Source organism: Sus scrofa, chromosome 3 (assembly GCF_054392235.1).
Source record: "Sus scrofa isolate SSC_HxYL_T2T_F1_AM1 chromosome 3, Sscrofa_HxYL_maternal_Yorkshire_Landrace_v2.0, whole genome shotgun sequence".
In the NCBI taxonomy this organism is placed as follows: domain Eukaryota; kingdom Metazoa; phylum Chordata; class Mammalia; order Artiodactyla; family Suidae; genus Sus; species Sus scrofa.
Genome location: NC_139385.1, coordinates 67501864 through 67516712, shown reverse-complemented (window position 1 = coordinate 67516712; position 14849 = coordinate 67501864). Strand labels below are relative to the sequence as shown.

At 39.1% G+C, this 14849-nt stretch overlaps 1 protein-coding gene across 7 annotated transcripts in view; it reads right to left on the bottom strand.

The window, feature by feature from the left end:
• Positions 1 to 14849, bottom strand: part of MGAT4A (alpha-1,3-mannosyl-glycoprotein 4-beta-N-acetylglucosaminyltransferase A) — a 105195-nt gene that overhangs the window by 51503 nt on the left and 38843 nt on the right. For all 7 annotated transcript variants that reach the window (XR_014839446.1, XR_014839445.1, XR_014839448.1 and 4 more), the window contains 3 exon segments: positions 10838 to 11005; positions 8507 to 8647; positions 219 to 352 (listed from right to left, as the gene is read on the bottom strand). Coding sequence is in view for 3 of the 7 variants with exons in the window: in XM_013987863.3 (XP_013843317.2) it covers positions 219 to 352; positions 8507 to 8647; positions 10838 to 11005 (443 nt within the window). In the remaining 4 variants the exon portion in view is untranslated.

Sequence of the window (14849 nt, the reverse complement as noted above, 5' to 3'; positions counted from 1 at the left end):
ACTGACAACAGATACTACCATTCCTGGATTGTAACTGCAGGAGAAAAATTAACGCAAACATGACAAGTTAGACTTACATTTAACTATCAGGTAGAATATATTATCTAACTTTGCTCATCACGCATTTTATAAAAAAGGTTTCTAATAATATATTCAAAATATAGTTTCAACTGTTAGCAATGACAAGTGGTAGAAAATAGTAACAGTTAAATAATTACCTCTCCTATGAAGACTACTATAACACAGTCCAACTTCTCTTCAGGATACAGATTATCAATAACAGAATGAAGAGTTTCCATGAGGTAAGATTTAACTTCTCTCTTCACTGTGGGAATTCCCATTACTATCGAAACTGAAACAAAATAATGATAGCAACTATATAAAAAGATTTTACAAAGACAATACAGAAAAACAGAAAAATACTTCAAACATATTATACCCTCTCAAATTGACAGAAATAATTGGGGAGGGGGGGTCAAAACAGACTACTGTACGTTTCAGAAAGAAATGTAATCAAAGATATGGGCATAGTGATCATATCGTAATTCTTTTCCACTTGGCTTACCCATAAGAAATAATGTCAACCAACTGATAAAGATGAAAGACACTAAACTGCATGTTAAAAACAAACGATGCTAAAGTATAAACAACAGATTTTATTATACGAGTAAAAACTTAGAACACATCTCAAAACTGAACATCTTACACATCGTGTAAGGTAACCTAAGAAGGACATATCACTTCTGTGGCTGTTTTCTTCCCAAATTCATAACTTCAATTTAACCATGAAGAAGTGTCAGACAAATCCAAATTAGGGGGATACTCCACAAAGATCAGGAAGGACAAAGAAAGAATAAGAAGGAGTTCCCACTGTGGCACAGTGGGTTAAGAATCCAACTGCAGTGGCTTGGGTTGCTGCAGAGGTGTGGGTTTGATCCCCAGCCCAGCACAGTGGGTTAAAGGATCGAGTGTTGCTGCAGCTATGGCTCAGATTCAATCCCTGGCCCAGGAACTTCCATGTGCCGCAGGTGTGGCCATTAAAAATAAAGAGAGAGAGAGAGACAGACAGACAGAAAGAAAGAAAGGATGAGGGACTGTCCCTGACTGGGGAAAACAAAAGATCCAAGAACAGAATAACAATAATAATAATAAAATGACAAAATCTGAATAATATCTAAGGTTAAAAGCATAGCCTCAGTGTTAAGTTCCTGGTTTTGATCATTGTACTAAAGCTACAGGAATTGTGCACATTTATGAAACTGAGGAAGTTATATGGAAACTGTATGGCTCATGCAACTTTTTTTAAGCCCCCAATTTCAGTCAGTTCTACCATAAAGCCTATTTTGAAATGCAAATAGTTCATTCATAATTAATACATTAGAGAACAACTTGAGCATAACATGGACTTCGCATTTGCTCTCCTACCGTCTTGCCCCTGGAACATTCACTCACTAGGTGAACATAAAAAACTGCACCCATCTGAAGTGAGTTCAGGAGTTCCCGTCGTGGCTCAGTAGTTAACGAACCCGACTAACATCCATGAGGACGCAGGTTCGATCCCTGCCTCACTCAGTGGGTTAAGGATCCGGTGCTGCCATGAGCTGTGGCGTCAGAGACATGGCACAGATCCCACATTGCTGTGGCTCTGGCGTAGACCAGCGGCTACAGCTCCAGTTGGACCCCTTGCCTGGAAACCTCCATATGCCACAGGTACGGCCCTAAAAGACAAAAAGCCAAAAAAAAAAAAAAAAAAAAAAATGAAGTGAGTTCAGAAAACTGAACCAAGCCATGTAGAAATACCCCAAATGCACACACATCCCCCACACTGACCAGCCGCCTCAGTTCCCTGCACATTGTTAACAACATTTATCCACATTTGGTGATGACTCTCTGCCAGATTTCAGATAACCCACTTTGTACCACTTCACAGAAAGTTTCCAAGAGGCAGTCCCCCTGAAGCCCACTTGAACAAGCAAACTTTTAGTCTTTTTCAAAGTAGACTACCATATATTTATTGTAGTATTTATGCAGTTCTCAATCATTTAATACATGCAAAACTGTGCCACTGTTTTTATTAGCTCATCTTTTTTTTAATGTCTGACAAAGTTTTTGACTGCTGTGATCCCAACCCCATTTTTCTCATTTTATTGCACAATTTTACATCACATGGTAATTTTTAGGAACAAATATTACATTACAGTAGGTCTGTATTTCTTCTTTTTTTCTTTTTCTGGCTACAGCTGTGTGGCATATGGAAGTTTCCAGGCTAAGGGTTGAATCAGAGCTGCACCTGCAGACCTGCACCACAGCCACAGCAACACTGGATCTGAGCATCCCAGTATAGTAGTTATTTGCATCTGTGCCCAACAATGCAGCTTGTGGCAACACCAGATCCTTAACCTCCTGAGTGGGGCCAGAGATTGAACCTGCATCCTCATGAACACTATGTTGGGTTCTTAACCCACTGAGCCATGACGGGAACTCCTAGGACTGTATTTCACAGTAAGTTTTTTTGTTTGGTTGGTTTTTTGTTTGTTTGTTTTTTTGTCTCTTTGCCATTTCTTGGGCCGCTCTCCAGGCATATGGAGGTTCTCAGGCTAGGGGTCTAATCAGAGCTGTAGCCACCAGCCTACGCCACAGCCACAGCAGTACAGGATCTGAGCCGCGTTTGCAACCTACACCACAGCTCACGGCAATGCCAGATCCTTAACCCACTGAGCAAGGCCAGGGATTGAACCCGCAACCTCATGGTTCCTAGTCGGATTCGTTAACCGCTGTACCACGACGGGAACTCCTCACAGTAAGTTTTTAAAAATAACATCTTAGAAAAATCAAGTATCCTATGTGTTATATGTTAATCAAGAAGCATTTTGCAAATGTTAAAAATGTCTTAATTATGTGACAATTTATTGGAGATATGACAAAATACTTAGGGGTCATAGAATTCTAAAGTTAGAAGGAAGTTTAAAGATCGTGGATCCATGAAGCTACCACCATTGACCCTGGGGTTCAGAATACAAAGGTCCAAACAGCATAATGGATTTCCCCAAGTTTCCATGCCACATTCCCCTCTTCCATTCTGGAATGAGGAGTTTTCAAGGGCTCAAAAAGGGACATGCTATATTTGTTCTGAACAGATGTAATGAACCTCTATGAAATGTGAGGCACTATTCTAGGTGTTAGGGATATAATAGAGAACAACATAGATAAGGTCCCTGTCTTCATGAGAACTTTCTTACATCCTCCAACAGGGAAAAGACAAATCATCTCAGAGGGTGATGTGCACTATACAAATTAAAAGGTGGCAATATTACAAAGAGTGAGTGGGGGATGGGGAAGGAACGGTAACTATAGATACTACAGTCATGGAAGGACTTAGATATCAACTAAGATGGGAATTAAAGCTGAGAAAGAGCCAAGGAAAAACAGGAGGAAGCAGCTAGGCCCTGAAGAGGAAGGATCTTAACACAACCAAACAGCAGCAAGAATAAGACCTATCTAAGGTGGAACAAACCTAGATTCAGAGGAATTAGTGCAGGATCAGATCACATAGCACCTTAAGTTTAGTTTTATTCCTGAGCAGAAGAGAAAGCCATTGTAAGGCTGTAAGTGAGGGAGTGAAAATTTGCAATTTGTCATTTTATTTTATTATTTTATTTTGTTTTTTTATTTTGCTGAGATCGAGGCATGTGGAAGTTCCTGGGCCAGGGATCGAACCATGCCACAGCAGTGACCTGAGCCTCTGCAATGCCAACATCAAATCCTTATCTGCTAGGCCACCAGGGAACACCTCATATTTGTGATTTTTAAAAATAACCCAATTTTGTGGAGAATCGACACGAAAGTGTTAAAAGCATAAAAGTATTTTGGAGCGATCTGCAAGCAAGTTACTGCAGTAATTAAAGGAAAAGGTGGTGGTCTGAATGAGGATGTTTGAGGACGGAGATGAGTGAGCAGATCTGGGATACACGGTGGAGACCCCCACCAAGGGGGCTGATGATGGGGCAGACAAGGGAAGAGGGGGATTGAGAAGGAGGATGGGAATCTTTTTTTTTTTTTTTACTCAATGAATTTTATTACAGTTATAGGTGGTTGTTTTTCTTTCGTTCTGTTTTCGTCTTTTTTTTTTTTTTTTTGGATGGGCAATCTTTTACTGAGCACACCAGACTTTCAGAGGAAAGGGCTCCAGATCAAGATTTATGTTTTGATCATTCTGAGGTGCCACGAGTCAGGATGAGTTACCCCAGAAGCAAATTTCCATTTACTTTAATGCACCTTGGAATTTTAATTTTTTAAAAAATATTTACAGTATAGATTAAAAGAGTAAGAACTATGACATAAAGTATTCCTATGAAATGCTAACACATAAGAAATTTTAAAACTTTGTTTAGGAGTTCCCATAGTGGCTCTGCAGAAATGAATCCAACTAGCATCCACGAGAACATACGTTGGATCCCTGGCACTACTCAGTGGGTTAAAGGATCTGGCATTGCCCAGAGCTGTGGTGTAGGCCGAGGACGTGGCTCAGATCTGGCCACGTCCTCAGCCCTTCTGAGGCTGTGGCTGTGGTGTAGGCCGGCAGATGCAGCTCTGATTTGACCCCTAGCCTGGGAATCTCCATATGTGCATGTGAGGCCCTAAAAAAAAAAGAGAAAAAAAAAGAAAAGAAAAACTTTGTTTACAGAAAATGCAAAATACCTGCAGACCTGCTGACACCAGCATATGAAAAGAAAAATGGCATGAGGTCATGATGCAAATTCCTTATTTCCTATCACAGTCTTAGGTTGTTCTGTTTCTGTTTTGTCACATTTAGATAGCATGTTTCAGAGAAGACGCCTTTTTCCCCCCAAATAGACTGTTTTGGAGCTGAAATTCAAATTCTTTAGTTTAAACCAGGCACTCAAGAATTCCAAAAGCACTAAAAAGGAAAGTACTAATTTCAGCTAGATCTACAGAATTAGAATATCCATCTTTTCGGTAATTCACAAAATGCCACAAAAAAGACAGTTCTTCCTGCCTCTGGGGCACATGGTAAGGTCCCCTTGGGGAGGGGATGTGACTCGTAACAGGCAGTGAGTCACCATCACGTGTAATTCATGTGCTTGAGCATATGGAATTATGAAATCCTTCCTCCTCAGCAGAACAGAGCAGACATCTGAGGTGGTGGCTGCTCTGTCAGCCTGGATCTCTGGGTGGTCAGTGGTGTACAAAGCCCACTGCTGACCCTGATGAACACATCCTTTGAGCAGAAATAAATAAGACAACCTGAAATTACTTTGATTACTGAGATTCGGGGCTTTTTAGTTACCACTGCCTAACCCAGCCTGTCCTCTTCTATGGCTTACAACCTAGAAAATGTAGGCACCCTAAAGGGTTGGAGTTTGGAAGACATACATTGGCAACGTGGACAATATGGCTATGTCATCCCTTTAGGAAGAACAGGTGGATGAAGGGCCCAAACAACAGAGCCAAAGGGTAAAGTACTTTGTTCCACTGATTAACTGTCCAAGGTTTTCAAGCATTAATTGGGCATCTGTAATTACTCTCCTCTGCACTAGATCATCTAAATTACAGTTGTAAGATAAGTAAGGCCACGCCCTTCTGCTGTTTATAATTTGACAGAGCTATCAACTGTTATCTCAGTTTTCTTCAACTTTCCTAGGAAGGTTTCAAAGTCTAGTACTTATTTCCTTTAAAATCATGAACAATTTAGGAAAATTTTTCATTTGGCATTCTCAGTCTTCAACTGTTTGACCTTTGGTTAAAACTAAAGTACTTCCCTCCTCTTTTTTTTTCACAGCCACACCTGCAGCATATGCAAGTTCCCAGGCTAGGGGTTGAATCAGAGCTGCAGCTGCAGGCCCACACCACAGCCACAACAGATCCAAGCCACATCTGTGACCTACATCACAGCTCACACAGCAGTGGATCCTTAACCCACTGAGCAAGGCATCCTCACAGACACTACGTCAGGTTCTTAACCCACTGAGCCACAACGGGAACTCCAATTTCTTTTTTCACTTCAGTAAATATTGAAAGAATTACCTGCTATCTTCTACTGTGCAGTAATACCACTTTGGTAGATAACCTGCGGTGGGCCTTTTCTCAGCCATCCTGCTCAGCACTTAAACTGAAGAGCCTTCATGTTTCCTCAACTCAAAGAAATTTTCTTCTATTACTTATGTGATTATTTCTTCCCTTTATTATCTTTGTTCTCTCCTCTGAAATTCCTATTAGGAAGATGTTAAAATTTGTGTCTACCCCTGTTCTTTACGCCGTTTATGTGGCATTCTGGAAGAACTACCTTTCTGATCACTAATTTGATCTTCAGCCATGTCTATTCTGCTTATCAGTCCATTTATATGCTCACTTTAAATATAATCATTGAAATAAAAACACAAAGATTTCTAACTCATGCTTTTAAAAGAGGTACCTTCAGGGAGTTCTTATTGTGACTCAGGGGAAACAAACCCGATTAGTATCCATGAGGACACGGGTTTGATCCCTGGTCCCGCTCGGTGGGTTAAAGGATCCAGCATTGCTATGGGCTGTGGTGTGTAGGTCGAAGATATAGCTTGGATCCCATGTTGCTGTGGCTGTGGTGTAGGCCAGCAGCTGCAGCTCTGATTCGACCCCTAGCCTGGGAACCTCCATGTGCCGTGGGTGTGGCCCTAAAAAGCAATAAATAAATAAATAAAATAGGTACCTACGAGTTTTCCATTCTCATCCTTCTAAAAGTGTATTGTTTTATTTTTATTTTATATTCTGCTTGCTCTATAAATCATTACATCACTTGTGGTGCTGGCTTTCTTAAATACCTGAGAACCCCAGTTGGACAAGATGGCCTTTTACCCATCCATAGTTGCTCTATTTGCTGCAGCCTGCCTCTGTAAATGCGTAGGAGGATTCAGATATAATGTAGGTGGGAACCTTTTGTTCTGCATGTGAGAATCCCAGCCCCTCTCTGGAGGGTCAGTAGCTGCCCTAAGCACTATTCTCCCTCCTTACTCTTAGGAAGGCTTAGGTGGTCTGAGTGCTGTTCCTTAGCCAGCCTGACCACTGAAGGACAGAATTTTTAGCAAAAAGCAGTTTTCTCCGATCTAAAAAAAATAAAAGTTCTTAATATAAAGTGCCCAGGTGGGTTTTAGGGCTCCACAAAAATTGCAGACATTACATACAAAATTACTTTTTCTATGTGCATTTTTTCCAAGTAGAAGGCTGAGGAGTTCCCTTGTGGTGTAGTGGGTTAAGGATCTGGCCTTAACTTAAACTTAGAAAATGTTTTACCCCCTCCCAAAACAGTAGCGTACCCAAGAATCCTATTGAATTAGATAACAGATTAAATCAACTTTTCAAAAATACTAACATAAAGATGTATTTCAATATCTATGAAGTAGTCAGTTTGTCATTTGTTAGAGGGGACGAAAATATTTTCATCTCTACATCCTAAAATCTACAAATAAAAGATTAACAAAGACAAAATGAAGAAAGAAATAAAAAGTACAAAGGAATTGTAAACAAGTCCCACAAGAAAAACTCTAGAAGCTCTGGCGGCTCTAACAAGAGGAAGAAAACATATGCTATAAATTATCTTTTTGGTATTTTAGAAAAAAGAAGCAAACCAAAGTACTTGTATTATTCCATGAAAGGTTAAATGTAAGTGATGATATATCTTTATTTCTGTAAGAAAAAGTAGAGGCAGATGCATGAAAAACTTTCTTGAGATGACTGTAAGAGCTATTAATATTGAAATAAGATATAAGAAAAAAAACCGTCAGAGTTCCCGTCGTGGCTCAGCTGAAATGAATCTGACTAGCATCCATGGGGACGCACGTTTGATCCCTGGCCTCACTCAGTGGGTTAAGCATCCGGCATTGCCATGAGCTATGGTGTAGGTCGAAGACTCGGCTCTATGGTATAGGCCGGCAGCTATAGCTCGGATTCAACCCCTAGCCTGAGAACCTCTACATGCTGAGGCGGCAGCCCTAAAAAGCAAAAAAAAAAAAAAAGAGAGAGAGAGAGAGAGAGGGAGAAAAAAATCATTTCTCTACCTCCCTATTATTTATTTATTTATTTGATGGCCACACCCACGGCATAAGGAAGTTCCCAGGCCAGTGCCTAAATCTAAGCCACAGCTGCAACATACCAGATCCTTTAATCCACTGGCTGGGCAGGGGATCAAACCTGCACCTCCACAGCAACCCCAGCCACTGCATTCAGATTCTTAACCCACTGCGCCATAGCAGGAACTCCTTACCCATTTTTTAAAATAGAAAGGTTAAACATTGTTTTGCTAGTGATACAGCTTGAACTAGATGTCTCCTGAGCCTTTTCAGCACTATTACTCTGGTCTTTAGAGAAAACTGTCCAACTCCTTTCAAGTTACTAGGCACAGGTCAAGAATTTTTATTATTTGACCTGCCAGACTTCTAATGGTCAATGTAATACTCCCAAGACCCAATTGAGACCAGGAATGCCACCACAACAAGAAATAAAATAAACCTACCTCCTGTTCGTCCATTACCAATTTGCACAGCAGGTTGAAGGCTCCCTTCATTTTGTAATAAATGAGGCAAATGATAATAAATACTTGGCACTTGAAGAGGTTTTTTGCTTGTTAACTCCTTTAATAGCTTTAGGGTATCATCTGAAACACAGAAACATCCATCAACCCACGGTAATATTTTACTTGTAGAAATTGCTGGTTTCACAAACACAGCAGTAAAAATGTATGAGAACTGAAAGAATTTTCTTTTCATGCTTTGATGAATGGGATTTCCACTGACACTTGTGCAACCAGCGTCTCACAGAGTCATAATGTTGAGAACAGTCTGAATGAAGTTAAAAGGTCAGCCAAAGTACCAGGAGAAGGTGGGGTATGAATCACTCTTGTATAATGTGTCAGAACTCAAGCCCGACGGAACAGACTCCAAATACACTATCCATTCATGAAATTGCGATAACAACAACTACAATGACTGGCAGCACTTTTTGATGCTATCAAATTTTACCAAAATTTCACGTAGAAGATTTTTTAAAATTCAAGTACAGTAAGTTAAAGAGCACAAGTAGAGAATGTTTGGTACAGTTCATAACTTTCAAATCATTTTTCAGTTTTTATGAGAGGGACCAATGAACCATTTAATATAAAATAAAACCTTGATAGGATAAGCAATGCTGTTTTAAAATTCCACTGAACCAGAACTGAAACCTTTAAATAAAGAGGTTAGCAGTAAGGACTTGTAGCTTCAACAATTTCATACAGAACAATATGAAAACTCCACTAAAATATTCCAAAAATTCAGATCTGAAAGTTCTCAAGTGAAAGGAAAATAATGACCACACATGAAATTAAAGTTTACTCTTATGTTAAAGAAACAACTACAAATTACAAGCCAACGCCCACCTATCAAATTAAACTAGCAGATTAAATGATCATATTAAATTTGGGTGATAATGCGATCGATGTTTCAGCTATTCAGAACAACATTGAAAATCCTCACCTATTATTAAGTAACTTTCCTTTTAGGAATTTAAATTTTATGCATCCAATAATTATTTAGTGATTACCTATTTTGTTCCAGCAACTGTACCATGTGTTTAGAAATCAGCAGGCATCATAACATAGATTATGTTTTTAAGAACGTTATAATCTAATGAAAATAACTCAAAGCCTACCATAAATTTAATTGATTTATATAGAGAGATATTTTTCACAGTTATAAACTGGGGGACAAAAGCCATCCAGAAAAATCTTATTCTCCTAAATGTAGAAAAATATTTAACCTATTATGGTCTATGATTAGCTGACATATTTATATAGCCAGTTAAAAATGGTATTTTTAAAGAATATTCAATGGCATAGCAAACTGCTCTAATAATTTTAAGAGTGAAAATAAGGCCATAAAACACACAATCACAATTTTGAAGAAGAATATGCATGGGAAAAAGACTAGAAGAAAACCAGGAATGTTAATCACTCCATAATTTTAAATGTTACTGTGCCATAATACAAATTTTATAATCAGGAGGGGAAGAAAGGAACATGAATCCTTAAAAATAAAGGAAGGGAAGGTTGCGAATCCCAAGATGAGAGGAATTAATGGTGAAGGATTATAACAGCTAATGCTACATGAAAAAGTGTATTCATCTTGGAAGATTACACAGATTTTCAGACAATTACCTACATATATCAAGTTTATCATTAGAAGAAGAACAGCAAAGAAACAGAAGATGATTGGCATTCATTTCACTTGAATTTCTCAGAGAGGGAACAGCTCAGACACTCCCAAAAGTATCCATGATGAAACAGTCTTTTTTTGTCTTAAAAGTCATATTTAAGAGCATTAACTACTTCAGATACCTCAAAAATCCCCCCGAGTCCATCTGAAGTCTGCACAAATGACAACAGAAACATGTATAAACACCAAGTTAAATATCAGTATCATTCGGAATCCCCCCCCCACCCCCGCCGCCACACCTGTGGCATGCAGAAGTTCCTGGGCCAGGGATCAAGCCCATGCCCCAGCAGTGACAACATGGGATCCTTAACTGACAGACTACCAGGGAACTCCTGGAATGTTTTTTAAAGATGCTGGTTCTTCACTATTGTCAATGAAATTTATTTGAATATTACTCTCTTTACATCAAATTTAGCCATTAATAAAGCTGTTTTATAATGTGCCGTAACAGAAAAAGTTTTCTGGGTGATTTTTTTCTCTTTGTAAAGGATAACAGACACTGGCTGATAAGCTGCTCTAGCAACTGTCGAATAGGATAATTCACGTCATCCCTTGAAAATATAATCCTTCCATAAAACCAAAAGTCTCACCCGTACCTGAAAATTTATTCGATGCAGCCTTACTTCCATTGGTTTCTGCTCCTACGCGTTTGAACTGCTGCACAATAGCATTTAGTTCAGAAGAGCGCTGGGAGATCCTATGTTCAGCTATTCGGAGACGCTCTTTCAAAGCAAGAAATTCTCGTTGATAAGCAATCAGTTTTTCTAGAGGCAAAACCAACAGTTATTAGTGTATATATATATATATGTGTGTGTGTGTATATATATATTTTTAAAATACACTATAATCAAAACAGAACTGTAAGGGGAGCTATTTTAAAGTCACATTTTTCAAAAATGGATATTCATTTATGAATTGCTACAGAATTAAAAATTTGAAAGAGCCCTGATTAGTTACATGACAAAGCCACCACTACCTTAGTGCTACAGATATCTGTAAGCATGTCAGTACCTCTGATGAGCACTTCAGAAAGTTAAAGGTAAGCAGAAAAAGACAAGTTTTGGGAATTACCACTTTAAGCATAATACCAACATCATTTCTCAAAAGTATAAACAACTATAAGACCCTACTTGTATGAAGACAGAGAGATGAAGTACTGATGATAATACGATGGTAATATATGTAATCATGTAATGAATATGACATAATATATAGTGTAACAATTCATTTCCACAGGCTAAATGTTTCCTCTGTACTTCCTATTCTGCAAAAACCTTCCAAGGCCAGACTTTGGTCAAATTTCCTGATCTCTAAAAACTGAACCAGGTAGATGGAAGATGACCCTCAAAGTTAACTACCCAAATTTGAGAGAATCACAGGTCAGGAAAGCTGACCTGGGCAATAAATGTGGATGTGACGAGGACAAATGTAGGCACCGGAACAATGGTATGAGATAGCTCAGTTACAAAGCGCACAGAGAGCAGAGGCGCCAGGTCAGAGCTGGACACCGAAATCTAAGAGATAGCAGAAAAGAAACCATTCATTTATCCTGGTCTGCAGCTCAGAAAGGTAGGGAGTCTGGGGAAGTGGTCTGAGCAATTTCCATAACCTCATTAAATGAAGTCAGAACAACAGTTTCAACTTCATCTCAAGGCTACTATCTTGACATCTAAACAAAACAGAACTTGGAAAGACTTTCTTTTTTTTTTTTTTTTTTTTAGGGCCATACCCGAGGCATATGGAGGTTCCTGGCTAGGCGTTTAATCAGAGCTGTTGCTGCTAGTCTACACCACAGCCACAGCCACACCAGATCCGAGCCACATCTTCGACCTGCACCACAGCTCACGGCAGCACCAGATCCTTAACCCACTGAGCGAGGCCAGGGATCGAACTTTCACAACCTCATGGTTCCTAGTCAGATTCGTTCCTGCTGAGCCATGACAGGAACTCCAAGACTATTTTTAATTTACACTGTAATCTCTGCATTATTCAAGGATGGACTCAGTAAGAACAGACTTACTGAACAAAATAAATGTTCATGTTTCATAAAGCAAGACTTAAAAACAGTCAATTACAGTATTCCTTGTCCCTTATATATTAAAAGCCCTTAAGTATCTCTATTTAAGACATTTAAGTTATCTTAAATATCTCTCAAGAATTTTATGGCACTTTCATGTTTCCTTGTATTGAATAACGTAAGCAGCTCTAGTTCCCTTAATTTCCTGGCTTTAGGAGGGAGGGAGGAAGGGACTGTGATTAGGAAAAGGCAGGGTGCAATCAAGGTTCTATTTATCTACCTGGTTAGCAGTGAAATAAAATGCATTGCTACACATCCATAATTTAGGCCCTCTTCCATACATGTCAATTCCCAGTAAAAGAAATGTTAAAAGGATATCATCCACAAACACAAAACTCTACACAATTATACTAGAACAATTACAATAAGACACACATAAGATTTATGTGATACCCCTTTTCCGGAAGCCTGGGAGAAAAGAAAAAAATGAAGTCATTTATTAATTCCAAGTGGGAACACCCAATCTTGGAGGGTGGCGGGAAGCAGCAATGAGATTCTGCTCTATAACCTAGGGAACTATATCTGATCACTTGTGATGGAACGTGATGGAGGATAATGTGAAAAAAAGAATGTATATATATGAAAAACTGGGTCACTTAGCTGTACAGCAGAAATTGACAGAACAATGTAAAAAGTATAACAAAAAAAAAAAATTTCTTTAAGGCAAATCCTGTCCTAAGCTAAACAGTAAACTGAAGACCTTTCAAAACAAAACAAAAATGGATTCTTTTTGGAATTGGACTTTAGACACATGATTCTAAAATTCATGTAAAAGAGAGAATGTTTTTTAAAAGGGTCAAATAATAAGAGGAAGCTTTCTCTGAGATAAGAACATAGTATGAGGCTATAGAAATGAACATAATGTTGACTGCCAGGTCCAGATACTGGCGGTAGGGTCTGATTACACCAAGTGGACTGTCCAAGGCTAGCATGAGTCAACTGTCCTGGGAGTTTTTCCCTACTCACCCCTTAGCACGTAGGCAGTGCCAAGGCGGTGGTTTCCAGACATCTGCCACTAAGAAGAATTAGAACCCTTTGGAGGAATAACTCTAAGATGAACCTGGAACATTTTTGTATCAAGTAAGAAAACATTATTTTTATTTAAAATTTTTTTTTTCTTTTGGGGCCACACCTGCGGCACATGGAAATTCCCAGGCTAGGGGTCGAATAGGAGCCACAGCTGCTGGCCTACACCACAGCCACAGCCAGAGTGGATCCAAGCTGCATCTGCAACTTATGCTGCAGCTTGTGGCAATGCCAGATCCTTAACCCAGTGAGAGAGACCAGGGACTGAACCCACATTCTCACAGACACTTTATTGGGTTCTTAACTCACTGAGCCACAATGGGAATTCCGAAAATGTTATTTTTTAAAAAGGCAATATCAAAAGAATGCAGGAAGCTACTTGAGTGGCTCCCACTGGCCAAATTTGAGGCAATTTAAGAACCACAAGAAATATTGATGGTAACGGATTATAACTTATTGAATAAATAAGAATCTGTGAGTCATAATAATAAATAACAATTAACAGATGAGGAGTTCTGGTTGTGGCTCAGAGGTAACAAACCAGACTAGGCTCCATGAAGACACAGGTTCAATCCCTGGCCTTGCTCAGTGGGTTAAGGATCTGGTGTTGCCATGAGCTTCAGTGTAGGCTGCAGATGTGGCATAGGTCACAGACACAGCTTTGGATCTGGCATTGCTATGACTATGGTGTAGGCTGGCAGCTGTGGCTCCAAATCAATCCCTAGCCTGAGAACTTCCATGTGCCATGGGTGTGGCCCTAAAAAAAAAAAAAAAATAACAGATGAGAGAAAAGTGTTTCTTATAATAGAATGCCAGTCCACAAATGATGAAAGAATGATGACTGTTAGAAAATCACCCCTTTGCTAATTGTCATAACAATAACTGATTCAGGAAAAAATCAAAAATGGATGCAAGACAGAGAAAGACAAATACTATCTGACATCACTTAGATGTGGAATCTAAAACATACAATGAACTAGTGAATATAGCCAAAAAGATGCAGACACACACATAGAACAAACTAGTGCTTTCCCGTGGGGAGGGGGAGAGGGAGGGGCAATAAAGGGGTGGGAGAGTGGGAGTTCCACACTATTAGGTGTAAGAAAGGCTCAAGGATATATTTTACTACCTGGGAAATATAGCCAATATTTTGTAATGACTATAAATAACTATAAGGAAAGTAACCTTGTAATTGTATAAAAATTTTTTTAAGTAAATTATTTATTTTTAGCCACACCCATGGCCAGGAACTGAACCTGTGCCACAGCAGTAACCAGAGCCACAGCAGTGACCACACCAGATCCTTAACCCACTAAGCCACCAGGGAACTCCAAAAACAATTTTTTAAGTGGATGCTGAAATAGTTAAGTGAAAGTTCGATGAGGAACAGAATATGTCTATCATCTCAAAGTATCTCCCCACAAAGTACTTATTAATTTAGAAAAGGAAAAATGCTAACTTTACCATGGAGAAATCTGGCAGATATCATCTTAAGTGATCAGAGT